This window comes from Penicillium cinerascens (assembly GCF_028974065.1).
Source record: "Penicillium cinerascens strain IBT 15544 chromosome Unknown contig_16_segment0_segment0, whole genome shotgun sequence".
In the NCBI taxonomy this organism is placed as follows: Eukaryota; Fungi; Ascomycota; class Eurotiomycetes; order Eurotiales; family Aspergillaceae; genus Penicillium; species Penicillium cinerascens.
Genome location: NW_026695286.1, coordinates 2,223,462 through 2,239,840, shown reverse-complemented (window position 1 = coordinate 2,239,840; position 16,379 = coordinate 2,223,462). Strand labels below are relative to the sequence as shown.

The following is a 16,379-nucleotide window of genomic DNA, read 5'->3' as shown; positions in this document are numbered from 1 at the left end:
CGTTTGTTTTGTATTGAGTAGCTGCTCTTTCACTGTCGTTGTCTCGTACAGGCGAGGGAAACAAGGTGGTCAGGTCAGGTACAGAATAGTAGGCCCATCACCCCCAATCAAAGTCTCAGGCGTCAGGACCAGACTTTGGCTCGGGGTTTAGGCAAAAGAGGAAGTGAACCACGGTCGTCGACCCGGCCGGTGCCTGAAGAAGCGTAGGCCCAGGTGTCTGTCGAATGGTTGGAGCCACGGTCGGACAGAACTTCCAACGGTCCAGCAGATCCGAGCGAATCCGCGGGCAGAACGCGTTGGAATACGGTGAGGGGGTGGGACAGAGCCAGGATGGGTGAGGAGTTGCACAGGATGAATGGGATTGTGCATACAAGGAGACAAGCGCAGCAGGTACCGTGGTCGACCATCGACTCCAGCACCAGGGCATGCGGCCCTCTATTGCAGAGCTAGGGTCTTGACATCACTGAAGGAAAAGACAATAAACAGTCGGGATCTCAAGCCGCCCAGTCACGAAAGGCGGGTCTAGACGGGAATCTAAACAGGGTTTGAGTTGGAAAGTGGAGCCCTAAGTATACAGTTTCTTAGAGCTTGAGCTTTCCTAGCTCTATACTCGTCCTAGCTATGGCTAATTACCCCCCAATAGGAATCAATGCCCCCGTATAATCCCTACAGTCATAAACAGTGGGAATCAATGCTGAATCCCCGACACGCTCGCCCATTCGCGCAACTTGCGGCTTACGCCGTGCCAGTGTTCAAGTAGCAGCCCCGCCACGCGCTGCTCCTCGACCTCTCGTTCCACTTTGTCCTGCCCGACACTACCTCGACCGCCTGTTCCGATCAACAGCGGACCGAACACCCGGGCCAGCCTGTCGGCATCTGTCAAGCTTGCCACCGGTCGGAGGGCATTCCCGGAAAGTTCCCGCTGTTCGATGCGCTGCATCTCCTGCAACATGCCCGTGAGCAGTCCAAAAATTGCGCAGATAAGCGCACACTGCATCTCGTTGGTCAATGCGATAATGGCGAGCGTGATAAGGCGGACTCGGGAAGGCGCAGGAGTTTCGGAATAATAAATGGCTTTCAGAGCCTCCCAAAGACGAGTAGAGCCGAGAATGCCACCTGGCAGTCCTGCTAGCAAGGCCTTGAGTACCCAGCCCACGCTGAGCACGATCCCCGGCTGTGGGTTGGTCTCCGAGTGAGGCATGGCGACCACACGCATTGTTAGGGCGATTCTGGGGTCATCTTTCTCTGCCGACAAGACCTGACTGGCAAACTGGTCGTACAGGCTGGTGGCAGCCTTGATTTCGCCCGGCTCGATGAAAAGGCCGGCGGTACTGGCACCTGCAGGAACCCGGGATCAGTTGGCTATGCCATGACGTAGACCAGTAGTTCACTTACCGTGTTTTCTCAAGTACATCACACTCGCCACGATACAGGCGGGTAGCTGCAGCGGAGAGGGTGCCAGGTCCGCGGGCAAGACGATGAAACTATGCCCTCCCAGGCGTGAGAGGGTCTCGACCGATCTGCCTTGAAGGGAACTCATGGGAGCCGGCCGGCGCCCGAGACTGGCAAAGGTCTTTGTTCGTCGCAGCTTAGGAGTCGACGGCTGGGAATCGATTTCCAGAGCCATGTTGGACTGCACTGGGCGAACTCGATAGAGCAATCGGTGTCGCCGGGACGATTTTTCTCCAACATTTGGCTTCTCGTCAGCTGTAGAGACTGGTCAAACGTGGCTCATAACAACAATGTTGGAAACACTTACATCCAGTGGTAGTAGCATCATAAACAGGGATGGAAAGCGGGAGGTTCAACTTCGCGGCCAGCACATTGAATGCCACGGTCGCCTTGGATGGGTCAAGCCGGCTCAGACGACTGCTCCGACTGGACTGGCTGTTAGAGGAAATATTGCTATGTGTCGAAACATGACGTGAGCTGATATGCGACTTGGAGTATGGATGCAAAGTGCTCTCGGGATTCTTGCGTTCCAGTTGTTCCTGCGAAGCCTCGGACTGTCTATTCTCCTGCTTCTCGCTATACTTGGCGGATGCGCGAGTCGGGCGTGGTATCTCCGAGGCCTTGCCATCAGAGAAAGGATCCGATGGCTCGAGAGGATGATCCGACTCATGAGAAAAGTTCATTATGCTGGCAAGCCAGCCCTCATTCAATTCCTGGAGGGGCATCGGTATACGTTGGGATGGGTGTCGACAAACGGTCACAGCCGTGTCCTTGGATTCATGAGAGCAAGCTGTCTGGGCACTGACATTGCGATTCTGCTCCAAACCCTCTTGATCAACAATGGATGCAATCGGAAGGTTAACGTCTCTCTTGACAGGGTCAAGGGTCACCTGAGGATATTTGGGGTCGTCAGGTTCAGTCTGTTGAAGAGCATCCTTCAAAGACATCACAGAAGACCGATCCTGGGACTTGCTTCCGCGCAGGCGAGCTACAAAGTCCCTCAGACGCTTCGAGCCATGCGGAGACCGAGGAGCTTCGCTGGAAGCACCGCGATTACGAGCAGATCCTGAGCTGGTGGAAATTCGCTTTTCGTGCTGAGTCTGGACTGGCGGAGTATCGTCGTCAGGCAGTGTCTCCGATGCGTTCCCCGCAGTGGAACTATTCGCCTCTCTGTGGTCAATCAGGTCCCACTCTGGATCGTCAGTGGCACTCAAGATCGGTTCAGACGGGCTCGGCACCACAGATCTTCGAGATCGACGCAGCCGGGGCCAGGTGCGACGGGTCGGATGGGAAGGCCGGTTGTGTCTGGCCGGACGGAAGAGAGCCTGAAAAAACGGCATGACGGTCATGAGTAAAAATGAAGACACAATATAGTCTCAGGGCAAATCATCGCAGAAGCAGAAACACGGAGGACTCGAGCAACTTGCATGGGAAATGGGAAAGCGTGTTGGAAGAGGGAAGCTGCGGTCTACGCGCAGCTTCCACGTTGGCGCATTTGAAGTTCGTCGAAGCAGAACGATTCCTAAAGCTGGCCAAAACCACTTGAAAGAATGTCTAAAAGCATCGAAGTGGAATAGAGTGTCAAAGAAATCTATTTGTGCCATTCCAGCGCCCAAGAAATAAAGCAGAGGGGGCTTCAGAGGCCTTGTTATTACCTTTGTACAATCATCAACAGCCCACAAAGTAAAAGCAGAGACCGCTGTGGGTGAACAAGAACAAGAAATGGAAACAAACGCCGTTGTGATGCAAATTTCGGGGGATATGTATAGCGACAGAAGACTCCAAGCAGGACTCGGTCATACTTCGTCATTTGCGCTGTGGACCACCCAGTCCGACCTATACACAATGCTCACGCGGTGCGCTCATTCGTCGTTTTCTCCCTCAAGGAGGATGTAGTGGAGAATGTCACTCAGGGTGAGGACGCCCTTGAGCTTAAAGTATTCATCCACAACTACCAAACGGTGGACGCGAGATTTGCGAATGGTGTCGAAGATGGTGTCCAATCCGTCGTTCAGCGAGCAGGTGTAGATGCCAGGGAACTCCTACGATTATGGTTAGCTAACCGTGTTCCAGTAAAGTTGCTGCTAATTCGGGCTTACTGGCGAACGCTTCTTGAGCACTTCTCCAACCGTGAGACTCAAATCATCGTAGACTCCGCCCCGAATCAGGGCAATGACATCGACCGACTCGAACACATTGTACACAACGCCTATAATGGTTGAACGTTAGTATCAACTCCGGTAATTAGGTGGCAGAGCATTTTGGCATACCCTCGGAATTCAAGATCGGGACGCTGGATATACTGCGCTCGACCAGAATGTGAATCACGTCGATGACGGGCGTATCCATGGACGCCGTGGCGATATTGTCGTATGTTCCTATCAACAGCTCACCCAGCGGGCGGCGCAGCTTCTGCGTATCGCTCACATTGACGGCGACGAACTTCAGAATGCGGTACTGCGTAATCACACTAAGGACATGGGACCGATCGGTCTGGCTATCGTTCGTAACGAGAGGGATTCTGCGCGCGCGGGACTCGAGCATGCGACGACAGGCTTCGTACAGGGGTCGCTCGGGATCAATGGAGATGGTCTCGGGCGGCGCTACACCCAAGGCTTTCTCAACTTCTGTTCACGTTCCGAAGCTCGGGTCAGCATTGAGCCGCTTCCGCAGGGCAATGGAAGAGACGGGACGCACCACGAAGGCTGTCTAGCCGGAATTGGTCGATCTGATCAAGGGCGGCGGGGTTCTGGAAATAGTATTGGATGACGTTGATGTAGTCGGAAGTGGTCAGAAGACCCGCGAATTTGGACGCTTTGGAGTCCCACAACGGGGCTGAAACGATGCCTGTACTTCCCGATTGCCCAGTCAGCGGATGGTCTCTGCGTTCGCGACGGGAGTCATGCCATTTTGGATGAGAATATTCAAGCTTTCCTTGACTGAAAGGGAGGTGTCGAAGATGATGAGTCGGAAACTGAGGGGGAGGACGTCGTAACTAGTGCGGACCTTCAGGAAGTTGCGAATGGCACGCTGTGGTGATGCTGAGTTAGTCAAGATTTGGATATGAGCCACGAGCTAGGACTTCCGAGACCCTGTGGAGGGTTCCTGACCCCCTTCCCCAGTCAGATCTTAAAAAGATGGCAGTCCAAGCGCGCGGGGCGGTCAAGCAGCACAAAGAGCAAACTCACGAGGCCCTGTCGCTCTTCCCGATCGATTGGTCTCTCGGATTGGGAGGTCATTGGAGGGCGAAGGTATGTGGATGGCTGCACGAAAGGCGCGTGACCGAGGGAGGTGCAAGACCCGAGAAGGTGAGGCCCGTTGTCCGCCTTCGTCATGTCGTGGTGGGGGGATGTCATTGTGGAGTCCGGAATGGGTGAGCATCTAGTGACGACCCGACATGGTCCTTTTGCTTCGTGTACGGAGTCCTCCTGCGCTATATATCTCCCTTCGATTGGACTTTGGAAAGGATGCCAATCATGGCATCTCCGCCCCTCTCTTCCCCCACCTTCGACTGGGCCAGTGCTGCCCCCGCCCGAATTCTAAGGCAGCGTCTACACTTCCTCAGGTTTGGACTCGATTTGACTCCTACAAGTGAGTTGTATAACCCGTATGAACTGGGACCTTCAATACAGTCATCTTGATTAAAATTATCAATCCTAATCCCATGTTCCTCAAACGCCACCGTAACTCGCTAAATGCAAGGTATCATCACGCGAAACAACCTTTGCTTTCTTCCAAACAGCAAATCGTAAATAGCCGCCGTAGAACCCTTCGAGTGGAAGGTAAAATGAAAACGCCTTGCCAGCCCTATAAACATTCAAAGATGTCCGTGTAGTCGGACCCGATAGAGGCAGGTGATATTCGAGCCCCAATTCGACTTAACCCTGAAAACCACCTTGTCCACGCGGATAGTCGGGATATCAACGACGGCATTGAGCGCGAAACGCTGAATATTGTTCTCCTTATGGATGTCGTACTCTATCTTTCCGACGCGGTAGAAGTTTGAGCCGAGGGCTGGATCGTCTGAATAGGTACTTTCTGGCTCGAAGGCATTCGAGACGCGTAGGGAGCTCATGAGCACGTCGTGCAGTGATTTCTCGCCGGGAATACTGTAGCCGCCGAGACCTTCTTCGCGTGCAGGTCGGGGATCGATCGGACGGGGGTTCTTTTTCGCAGACCAGGGCCACCAAGACCCTTTAGTGTCATCTTCCGAGACCAACGGAACGACGCGGAAACGCGCCCACATTTCAATTTCCTTTGGTGCTGTGCCTGGGTCGAGTGTTGTGCCGGCGGGGACGTGTTCGACGACTACCTCTTCGGGGACGATGTCACGGCCAAGCAAGACCGATAGCTGGGATACTCCTTTGCGAGGAACACTGCACCAGCAATCTCCTGGTTCGTCCCAGGGTGATAGGGCAGCCACAGGGGGTAGAGGGCCCCGTCCGAAGTTGGGTCCTATGCGGAACATCCTCATCACGACACGGGTGAGATATGGATGGCTTTTGTCTGCCGTGGGGGCAGTATTGTACGGGTCGACAATAGCTCCGAGGGCTGGGGATAAGAAGTTGATTTTTGGAGGCTGCCTTGATCCCACGACAACCGGAACATTGACGTCGGTAGGATGAGGGGCGTTGGCGTGTTCTGATCGAACGCTGCTCAACTCGCGTGAGAGGCTCGACATTTGGGAGTTCATTTTCGAAACCTGATTTGTAAAGCCGTGGAAGATTTCGGATTCGGTGATGTTTGGGGGTATCATCATTGGGGGTTCGCCGAAAGAAACGGATGAGCGAATTCTCGCTATAACACCACCCGGAAGCGCAGCCAGAAGGCCCCCTTGGAGTGCAAATGCAAGACTCAAGGAGAGCAACAAGACGAGACCAGCTCGAATCCAGTTGGTGCGCTTTGGTTCTGGGAGCTGGTCATCGCGAGTCTTTGGTCTGGTTGATGGGATCCATTGTCGGAATAGACTCTCTTTAGGCGATTTCGGCGATTTCGGCTCAGAGATGGCTTCGGTAGATTGAGAACGTCGGAAGATTGAAGGAATAATCGTCCGTACCGGTGCGGTCCACGCGCTGGAAACTGGCTCCGCCTCATCCCGCTCTTCTTCTTCCAACTCCTCTTCCTCTTCTTCTGAAGACGGCTCTTCCTCCTCTTCGATTGTTTCTTGGGTCATAGCAAGGCCAGAAGGTCGACGGGGAGGTTTAGTGATATTGCGGCCGTGGCGTTCGCCACGGTATTTGCTCGGTCGTGTTCGTTGCAGATCATCCTCGTGAATGTCACGTTCCAGGTCCCAGGACACTTCAGATGCATTATCTACCGAACTTTCACGATCAAGGCTGCTCCTAGCAGAAGCGTCATTGCGGCGGTCACCAGCACGTTGGAGGGGTGACGGATATAACGGTTCGTTTGACATGACTGATAAGCGGCGCTGACGAGGAGGCTCGTCGTCAGAGCTTGAATCTGTAGAGACTGTATTTCGAATAGGAGGTGAAGGCGTAGGTGATGCAGCTCCGTCGAGATCTTGCTGGAGTTGTGTTTGATCAGGAGTGGGCTCCCTTTTGGTCCGCCGGAGAATTGAACGCGTCTGGACTTTGTCTTTTTGCTTCCTTGGCGAGTCTCGATTTTGCGCAATCTCGATACCTGCCTCAATTCTTTTGGCAATACGCCCCGGACTGATGTTCGGGTTCACTGGAGTCCGAGTGGGCAAAGCTGATGTTGTTTGAGCGCCATAATTCCAGGAGTTTGCAATTGGAACAGCCGGCAAGACAACAGCCGATGAATTACCAAGTAATGTGTCGAGCTCGTCTTCCGAAGAGGCATAAGCATACCCCTTGCCGAGTTTGGTAGCTGCGCCCTTGGGAGGCATCTGTGAGCGTCAGTATTGGTACTGCTGATTCCTCTCACTTCACGCGTAAGGTCATTATGCCAACGTATAGAAACTCCAAGCAAAAAGGAAATACACAATGAGACGGAATGGTTTCAGGAGTCAATGAGCAGTTAATGAGGCCATGAGGCAATAAGAAAATCGATCAGAGTGATTGATGTTCCCAGCAACCCCAGGATGGCGGGAGGTTGGAAGGCAAGAATGTTGGATGGGGGATACAGGGCTTATTAGGATGGCAACGCGCGAGAGGTACACCAGGCAATTGACAGGTGTATCAAAGCTCAAAGCAAAGCAGTGTGTTGGGACAGTTCGGGGATCGTAGACGAAACGACAGAAAATCAACACTTACACCAAGCTGTCGCAGAGAGTCGATCCTTGAAACAGGCCACCCTGGTCACCAGAAGCAAGTCTCCTCTCACGAAGACAGGGTGAACGAAGGTTTCAGAACTGCGATCACATTAGATACAGTTTAAACAACAATTTGAATGCATTAACGGATAGCGACGAGGTATAAGTCGACCCAGGGGACCGGCAACGGGGGTGGTCCTGGCAAGGAATCGCGAGAATCCCCAGGGCTGACCGCGACATACCGTGGTAATGACTTACAATCGAAGCAGAAGAAGGCGTGAGTTCAGATGGAAGTGAGATCGAATCAATCGCGATCCCCGGACTTCAAAGTGTCGAGACGCGCAGACGCGTGAAACGTGACGAGCGAAAAAGATGTGGAGCCGGCAACGATCGTCGCGAATCAGAGCCGCTTGTATATGGTCAACCTTCAACCTACGACTTGCACCTCTGATGTAGTCTAGAGAGGGATGGAGATGAAATTAAGTGCTTCCAGCTGCAATGGTCATGTTGTGAAGAAATTTAGAGAGTCAGGTCTTGACGTTCGGGGTTGAAGTCTTTTTATCGCTTTGTCCCCAGTCCGTCCAAGGCTTCTACTGTGTATTCTTTGTCGCTTTGTCGGGTTTCCTCGATTTTCATTTCCGGCTATTTTTATCTCTCTTTAGAATCATCGACAAATGCACTTTGGGTGCTCTTTGGCAGCGAATGAAATACCTGAACAATGCTGAGTTACATACAAGAATCGCGATATCAAGGTCCGGCCACTCTGTTCAAGCCAGCGTGCTACATCCAGCTCTCTAGACAGGGGATGAAATACTATACATCGAGCACGGGTGAGGGGGAAATGAGGCGGGAGTCCGAAGCAAGGATGTACTGTGGGCGGGGGGATAGAAGTTATATCGAGCTTAACACGTCCAGGCGGCCAGGGTGCCGTCCTTGCGGCCTTCCACGAGATATCCGTCCTTGAGACGCACACGCTCGACCGTCGCGGGGAATGGACCCGTCTCATCGATGCCAACGCCGGGACCACAATCCCAGTGGTGGGCGTCCGCCTTGTCGTAGACCTTGACCACGTTCTCGCCGGCGGCAGCAACAATACGCTTGGAATCGAACATCATGCTAGTGATCGGCTTGTCGTAGGCATAGGCATCGTAGATAGAGCCCATGCGCAGGTCCCAGATCCGGATACTGCGGTCAAGACTGCCTGTTACCAGGTGCATGTCATCGAACTGCAGGCAGGTGACGGGCCCAGTGTGGCCCACAAGACTGCGGTGAACCTGACCGCTGCGAAGATCCCACAAGCGGACCATGCCATCAGCGGTTCCGCACGCGAGGGCAGCGTCAAAGCATTGGATAGCGCCAACGAAGTCGGCAGATGCGTCGGGAAGTCGACCCGACGGACGCCAAGTCCCATCGGTGGTCGTTGAAGACGAGGCTTGGGTCGCGGCCCATAAAATATCGAGTGTCTGAACACATCGTCCCTTGACCAAATCCCATTGTCGCAGCGTCTTGTCCGCGGAGCCTGAGATAAGCGTGTTGCCCTTGAAGTGGAGGGCAGTGACTTCGTCAACGTGCGCATCCAGGGTGAACACATGGCAGTCCTCCAGATTGGAAGAAGGTGGCACCGGCGAAGAGTGCTCTAATGTATCCTCCCGTTCACCACGCTCGTGCTTATTCAAGCGGCCATCGCGAGTTGCGGGTCGAGCACGACTCAAATCCCACAGCCTCACGGAAGCATCCATAGATCCCGTTGCCACAATGTTATCTTCCACTTGCAAACACCGGACTGAGGCATGGTGTCCTTCAAGCAATCCAGAGCATCGACCGACGTTCATGTCCCATACTCGCACTGTGTCGTCCAACGCGGCGCTGACCATGGTGCCAAACGGAAAGTCGAAGTCAATCGCGGTGACCATATCGGTGTGCGCTTCAATTTCCTTGATCAATGACCCCGGGGCGAAATGTTCGTGTAAAATCGGCATGGAACGTTTCCCTAAAGTCCATTGTAAGCGATCATCCGCGGCCTGCAAATGTCAACGATTTCATACGTATAGATCGATGTCGTAAGCTCTTCGGCGACGGGGTCGGCAACTTCTCGTATATCGATTCCGACATAAACGATGCATCCATAGCAGGGTCGGCTGAGGAGGTGGCCGAACTCTCCGGGGCTTCTGAAGACTTGGGTGTCTCGTCCGCAGCAGATGTGTCAGGTGTCTCCTCCGGTTGTAGGTCTTCAAGCTTGTTATCGAGTTCCGTTACTGTATCGCGGAAGTCAGAGGGGCTGGTCTCTTGTCAATGACGCGTCTGGCAGGGTAACCTACGATCGTGCTCCAAGGCGGCTTCGTCCATCTCCAAGCCCGCTAGTCGATCAAGGACAATTTGGCGCATCTTGTGCAAATTCGCAATCTTGTTATCAATCTCGTGAATCTCGGCGCTGCACATGTTTTTGCGGATGCCCATCATATCAAGCCGCCGGCTCAATGATTTCCGCTCCTCCTTTAGCCCGGCCGGTCCAGCTGTCAAGACTCCGGCCTTCTCGCCGTCCTTTAGTAACTTTCCGCCTTTGGAGGTGCGTCGCCGGTGTTTTTTATGGCCATGTTCTTCTTCGGGTACGGAGGCCTGGAAGCCTTGGAATAGGGAGTAGGAGCTGTTATCTTCGGGAAGGTCGGCGAGGAGGGCGTCAGGGAGAGAGGAAATGGCACGAGACTTGATTTCGGTAGTTGACAATTTGGACCGCATCAGATCGGTCGGGGTTGTCTGCGTTAGGGAAAACACCTTGCGCTGCGCCGTCGGCCGGCGCAGTTCGCGGTGGATGTCATTCAGAGCATTCTGATAGTGGGTAGTCTGGCTCTGGTCGGGCGGTCCCATCAAGTGTCCAGCCGTTGATGTGACCGTTCTGCCGAATGCCTCTAGGTGACGAGTCTATATAAGAACGTGTTAGCCGGCGGCGTTGAGGGGCATGTCGCGGGCAGCGAAAAAAGCTTACGGTGATGCCGGTGCCCAGCAAGCCTTCGCCCTCGGCGTAATCCGACAGACCGGAGGGCGAATCATCGCGACGGTGATTCTCCATAGCCTGGAGATGTCTTGGGGGGTTCAACCAAGACCCATATGTTGGAGAAAAGGGAGCTCGGTAGAAGGTTGCGGAGAGATAATCGTCATGTGTTACACGCGATGATTTACCGCGTTCCGCGGGTACGGGCGTACGGTACTTTGCCAAGGTTACGGTCTGAGACCGGTCTCGCCTTCAATTGACAAGTCATTTTTTTCCTACTTTATGAGATATCAATCGACTAGCGACATGCAAGGTGTCTTCGCTCTTTGTACATTCTACCTTGCCGATACTCGAGCGTCTCCAATGATCCAGCAGGGAGCTCGGTACTGGTCAAGTACCGAGTACACGTTATACTGCACGGATGATTATCTATATCGTAACTAGGTCTGTTACGTGCAAGGAAAGAAAGAGATCGCCTCAAGTGGAGAAAAAGGAAATACAAGTGCCACCAAAAAAATTGCTTGCTGGCGTACAACATAAATAGGGCCCCAAGGCTTGGCCGAGAAGGTGATCCCGATATCGCAGACCCGTTACTTCTCTTTCTCCAACTTCACCACCCACCGCGCCATGGACTCAGCCATTGATCTATCCGATGCCTCCAAGGCATTGGACCTCGCCAATATCCGCTTCCAGCTGATGTGAGCTTCCTCCAGTCTCCAATCCTTGAGGCGACAATTTCTTCCTTCGTTATGCCCCGCGCCCCGCTATACAGTCACACCGCAAGAGAGTAGAGCTCTGCGCACTCAAACCAAACATCTCCATAAGAACTGCTGCTAATATCCCAAACCTGCAGCCGGTTAGAGGACACAATCACTTTTCACCTGATCGAACGCGTCCAATTTCCACTCAACAAGACCATCTACGTGCCCGGCGGTGTCACCATTCCCTCCAGCCAGCTCAGTCTGGCCGACTACCTCCTTCGTGAACAAGAGCGACTGCAGTCGCGTGTGCGCCGCTATGAATCCCCCGACGAATACCCCTTCTTCCCCGACGTGCTCGAGAAGCCGATCCTGCAGCCGCTGCAGTACCCGCGCATCTTGCACGCCAACGACGTTAATGTCAACGATGTGATCAAGCAGCGCTACATCAACGAGATCCTGCCTGCCGTCTGCCCCCAGTTTGGTCGTGAGGACCGTGGCGAGACGCAGGAGAACTACGGTTCGGCGGCGACGTGCGATGTTGCTTGCTTGCAGGCGCTATCGCGGCGGATTCACTTCGGCAAGTTTGTTGCTGAGTCGAAGTTCCAGAAGGATCCTGAGACTTTTGTCCGTTTGATTCGTGCTGGTGACCGTGAGGGCATTGATGCTGCTATTACGGATGCGAAGGTTGAGCAGAAGGTTCTGGAGCGCTTGGGTCTGAAAGCTAAGACTTACGGCACCGATCCTGCTTTCCCTGAGGAGAAGGGCCAGAAGATCAATATCGATGCCGTGGTGGCCATGTACAAGGTAAGAAATGACTATTTGAGGGTTGGATCTTTCGAGCTAGCAACTGACACGCCGGCTACAGGAATGCGTCATCCCTCTGACCAAGGTCGTCGAGGTCGAATACCTCATGCAGCGCCTCAAGGGCACCCAATGGGAGTAAAAAGCGGATTTATCATGAAGTTATGAACTTTGGTTCTTTTGGGGATCTATAGAATCATGCCGCTGGAGGGTAGTGAAGCAAGAAAACAAAAGAAACCAACATATATAAAATGATTCTCGTAAACGGGACATGAAATGAAACGACAATTGTTATCCCTTCACTGCGGGTTCAAGTACTCTGTAACCGCCTTGACAGCAGCCTCGAACTTGGATCCATCGATCAAGGTCAAGCTACCATTGGTGCGGATGCCCACTTCCTGGAACGCGCGCTTGGAGTCGGAGTGGCCGTCATCCTGCTGGTGCGTGTACTCAATGGGAGCGGTGCACATCGCATGCCTCTGGAGCACCTCGTCCTCCGGGTGGAAGAAGAATTGTTGGGACTTCTCGCCAGCCTTCTTCTTTTTCTTCTGTGGCCGCGACTCCTCGAGGTCGAGCTTGGACTCGATTTCCTCGTAGTTCTTGGAGATGATGAGGTAGTGCGAGAAGTTGTATGGCTCCTTGTCCTGGATGGCCCAGGCGATCTCCTCCTGCAGCATGTTGTACATGGGCGGCACGACCTCAGAAGGCATGTTGATCACACGCTCGGTCAAGATCAGGCCGATCGGGGGCACTGGAGTCTGGGAGATGAGCTCGTTGAGGGCGGAGAGGGAGGGGTTGGCGGCGGCTTTGCTCTTGATGTACTTGATCAGGTCCTGGATGACGGGTTTATCCTGGGAGAGTTGTCAGTTTTAGGCAATTGAAATGGTGGAGTTCAGGAGGATTCACCCTGTGCTCCTGGAGGTTCAACACGGTCAGGAAAGCATACGGATCCGACTCGTTGCCGTCGGTCTTGACGGTCGAGCCGAGCGTCGGTTGCGACAGAATTAGGTCGGCCAGAGCGGACATATCGAATATCTGAGCATCATTGTCGAACAACTGGCGAAGGAGGTTCTTGAGGCCGTGGAAATCGACTGCAGGCTGCGGGTCGAACCATTCGAAGTCGACATTGACCATTTCAACGTCCTGGAACGGGTTAAAAGATGTATGGCAGAGTGCGGCGCAGGACTACTCACGTCGTCGGAATCCTCGTCCTCTTGGCCCTTGGTGCCACCCATGGGCACATCGCCGAGATCTTGCTTTCGTTTTCCCATGATTTACTGATTCCTGGTGTCCTTGGATGGGCGGAGCGAAAGGATGGTTTTGACCTTGCTCCGCCCCTCGGCCGCTTTCGAACTTTTTTCCTTATCGCTTGTTATCGGCACGATCTATGATGCCCGGCCCCTGCTTCTATTGAGCTTCCGATTCCTGAACCAATAGTCTAAAATATGCGGTTTCTTGGAAAACTGAAGCTGCTCTAAGTTCTTGAGATAGCTACAATCTTAATACAGTGCGCATCATCTGGCAAATTTCGCGGTCAAGCCCGTTTAAACTGAATATATATCCGTTCTGGTAACGCGACGGAAGGTACATTTCTACTTACGGCAAAAATGGATTCAATAATAATAGGAACTGAGTATCGCGTGCAGGAAACTTTCCTTGTAAATGTCATGTGCTATATGCAATGCTAAACGCTACCAAGATAAATGCTAGACATCATACTCCACCTGTTCAACAGTGGGCACCTTATTCAACTGAACATCGAAGAACTGCGCCACAAGCTTCACACAGTCCCAAATCACTTGCACCTCCTCTTTAGGAACACCCAAACGCCTCGTTCCACGAATATGCCAGTGCGTCTCATTAGGCAGATTCTGGCTCATGATACCGGGAAGAACAACGAGCTGAGTGTCCACATCATCCAACACCTGACGATCCGACAGGAACAGCCCGTAAGTAATCTCCTCCGACAACCAAGAGAAATCTTTATGCGCAGCAAACAAATTCAAGGTACCGCTGGTGTTGCGCGCGTACAGCTTCTGCATCCATGCCGTGCCGCGGTCATGGTTGGCTTGGTCGCATTGCCAGCCCTCACGCGTGGAGGTGTAATCCTTGTCCTCGTCGCGCTCGACCTTGCCGATGGACAAGATGGCTTCAATGGGCTTGCAGACGCCGACAATTGGGACGGCTTTGATGAGTGCCTCGCGCAGCCGGCGAACTAGCGCTTGGCGGGCGGGCGCGGTTGAGTAATCGGGTTGGCTGCAGAGATGCAAATATAGCTGGTCTGCGCGCTCCGGGTCTGGGCTTGCGGCTAGGGTGGCCGTGGCGAGAATGTACCATTTGTCGCTGCCCAGGGTCGTGGTTTTGAAGCGGTTCTCCAGCTCCGTGAATAGTTGCTGGAAGCGGGGCTGCACTTCCGTCGTGGGGGCGGGAGCACTCATTGTGCTGTAGGGTACGGATGGTATATGGCGGACGGGGTCGATGGGTTGGAGACCTGATTTCCTACTGAATTGAGGATTCCTGACCAGGAACGCAGGGGCAACGTCAATCGACAGCAGTGTGCATAATCGTAATCGACTCCGATGACCGGAGTGGGTCGTACGCAAGAATGCTATCGTGCGCATTTTGAGGGAAAATGATGTTTCGAACCCGTTCGAAACCAATTGCGACATCCGCTGCTATATTGGAATAGCATCGAACAAGAAGGAAGTAGAAACTAGTTGACTCGAATGTCTACACCTACTCCACGGTTGATTGTCACCGTAGCCCTCAATGCGGCCAAGTACTCGACCCATGCAGGTCAAACCACGAATGCTTCAACCACAAACAGTTAGTTAAGAAGAGAATAAGAATGGACTCTGTTATATCCATTGTACAAAAATCCAATTCATTGACCAACAAATTAAGTGGCTGTCACCGATAAAATGCCCTTGAGTCGAGTGGAGTATAGAAAGTGGAGCGCAGATGCAAGCATCGAAGAAGACCGGGCATCAACGATGTCACTGCACCCAAACTACCTTGATTGCAAGAACGCCCTGACGCAAACCGAGAAAAAAAAAGGTCAAAAAGTGCACACGACCAGCCTTGAGCCGCGAGAATCAATTCACCGAGTCTGGGTCTCGACCCACAGTATGATCTCACTGACTTCAGAGTGACATCACCGGCAATCCATCCATCAAGTTCGTCGAGTATAAGTTGGAGCTCTTCCAGTGCTTCAATCGAAAAACATAACCACTTTCCACCTCAAAATTCCAACAACTCTCTTCTCCAAATACCTCAATTCCTCTATACACAATGTCTCACAGCGCCGCCCAGTCTAACGTCGGCTCCCGCGCCATCTATGAGGCCGGTGACCAGCGCAATGCGTCCCGGTCCGAGAACCAGGCCACTGCCTACCAGGAGGGCATGCAGGGCAGCCACAAGAACCTCGACTCCAAGGACGAGCGCTCCATCGCCAACAGGCTTGCCTCCCAGGGACGCAAGGATGACCCCTCCCACCACCACAACAACGAACATAACCCCGAGGCCGAGCTCAGCAAGCAGGACCCGACCAAGCCTGTATGATAACTTCTAACTTAGCTACCTTTTGGTCATTCGCTAATATGCCCTCTGAACAGGCCAAGATGCACGGCAACGCTCCCTCCAAGGGTGCCCAGATCGACGCAGAGCTCCAGGCTGAAGACGAGCAGCGCCTGCGCGAGAAGGGTATCAAGAAATAAATTGATCACGATGTTATGAAAATTTCATAATACCCACCCCGTTTGGCATGCCTGGTCGAATCTCGACCAGAAAGGCGTTTGGGGAAGTTATTCATGTACGATATAACGATTTGCACCTCGCTTCGAAAATAGAGGTCTTGAATGAAATGATTCAACTTCAAGTTGCTATCCGTAAATTGTAGAATGATGGATTTTGTGTTGTCATCCCTTATTCTATATTATATGCATTGTGTGCGACAAACACCCGAGAGGTCGAGAGATCTAATATACAGGATGGGCCCAGGCCGTTTATGTGCAGTGCCTTAAGGGCTGCCATGAAAAGAGGCCGGCATTGATTGGAGGAATGGGGTGGTATCTCCTCTATACCGGCCGAGCGATGTGGCGACTGCCCGAGAAAAGCAAAGCTGTTCAGGCGTCAAAACCCAGGCCAATCGTGGTCACATTTGGTGGCTTTGCTGGGACCGAGCACTTCAGCTCGTGTCTAGGGA

At 53.1% G+C, this 16,379-nt stretch overlaps 8 protein-coding genes across 8 annotated transcripts; 2 read left to right on the top strand and 6 right to left on the bottom strand.

Annotated features, from left to right (window-relative positions):
- Window positions 1-688: 688 nt before the first annotated feature.
- On the bottom strand, window positions 689-2,792 carry N7498_000822 (uncharacterized protein; the record flags this gene model as incomplete). Its single annotated transcript, XM_058447885.1, has 3 exons — window positions 689-1,338; window positions 1,396-1,707; window positions 1,760-2,792. 3 exons carry the CDS (start codon window positions 2,790-2,792, stop codon window positions 689-691), a joined length of 1,995 nt encoding a protein of 664 aa, XP_058313296.1.
- A 522-nt stretch (window positions 2,793-3,314) lies between these two features.
- snf4 (AMP-activated serine/threonine-protein kinase regulatory subunit SNF4) lies at window positions 3,315-4,808 on the bottom strand (the record flags this gene model as incomplete). Its single annotated transcript, XM_058447884.1, has 6 exons — window positions 3,315-3,494; window positions 3,552-3,661; window positions 3,723-4,079; window positions 4,150-4,299; window positions 4,359-4,482; window positions 4,641-4,808. The coding sequence occupies 6 exons, from the start codon at window positions 4,806-4,808 to the stop codon at window positions 3,315-3,317; spliced, it is 1,089 nt and encodes a 362-aa protein (XP_058313295.1).
- Window positions 4,809-5,269: 461 nt separating this feature from the next.
- Window positions 5,270-7,318, bottom strand: N7498_000820 (uncharacterized protein; the record flags this gene model as incomplete). Its single annotated transcript, XM_058447883.1, has 1 exon — window positions 5,270-7,318. One exon carries the CDS (start codon window positions 7,316-7,318, stop codon window positions 5,270-5,272), a length of 2,049 nt encoding a protein of 682 aa, XP_058313294.1.
- Window positions 7,319-8,586: 1,268 nt separating this feature from the next.
- On the bottom strand, window positions 8,587-10,751 carry mdv1 (uncharacterized protein; the record flags this gene model as incomplete). The annotated part of the gene is made up of 4 exons (XM_058447882.1): window positions 8,587-9,674; window positions 9,730-9,939; window positions 10,003-10,603; window positions 10,668-10,751. The coding sequence occupies 4 exons, from the start codon at window positions 10,749-10,751 to the stop codon at window positions 8,587-8,589; spliced, it is 1,983 nt and encodes a 660-aa protein (XP_058313293.1).
- A 549-nt stretch (window positions 10,752-11,300) lies between these two features.
- On the top strand, window positions 11,301-12,317 carry N7498_000818 (chorismate mutase ARO7; the record flags this gene model as incomplete). Its single annotated transcript, XM_058447881.1, has 3 exons — window positions 11,301-11,371; window positions 11,527-12,178; window positions 12,240-12,317. The coding sequence occupies 3 exons, from the start codon at window positions 11,301-11,303 to the stop codon at window positions 12,315-12,317; spliced, it is 801 nt and encodes a 266-aa protein (XP_058313292.1).
- Window positions 12,318-12,474: 157 nt separating this feature from the next.
- Window positions 12,475-13,482, bottom strand: N7498_000817 (protein-transporting protein BCP1; the record flags this gene model as incomplete). The annotated part of the gene is made up of 3 exons (XM_058447880.1): window positions 13,369-13,482; window positions 13,082-13,318; window positions 12,475-13,026 (listed from the first exon to the last, which is right to left on the bottom strand). The coding sequence occupies exons 1-3, from the start codon at window positions 13,444-13,446 to the stop codon at window positions 12,475-12,477; spliced, it is 867 nt and encodes a 288-aa protein (XP_058313291.1). The 5' UTR covers window positions 13,447-13,482.
- A 399-nt stretch (window positions 13,483-13,881) lies between these two features.
- Window positions 13,882-14,613, bottom strand: N7498_000816 (uncharacterized protein; the record flags this gene model as incomplete). Its single annotated transcript, XM_058447879.1, has 1 exon — window positions 13,882-14,613. One exon carries the CDS (start codon window positions 14,611-14,613, stop codon window positions 13,882-13,884), a length of 732 nt encoding a protein of 243 aa, XP_058313290.1.
- Window positions 14,614-15,466: 853 nt separating this feature from the next.
- On the top strand, window positions 15,467-15,891 carry N7498_000815 (uncharacterized protein; the record flags this gene model as incomplete). Its single annotated transcript, XM_058447878.1, has 2 exons — window positions 15,467-15,730; window positions 15,790-15,891. 2 exons carry the CDS (start codon window positions 15,467-15,469, stop codon window positions 15,889-15,891), a joined length of 366 nt encoding a protein of 121 aa, XP_058313289.1.
- Between the last annotated feature and the right edge of the window lie 488 nt (window positions 15,892-16,379).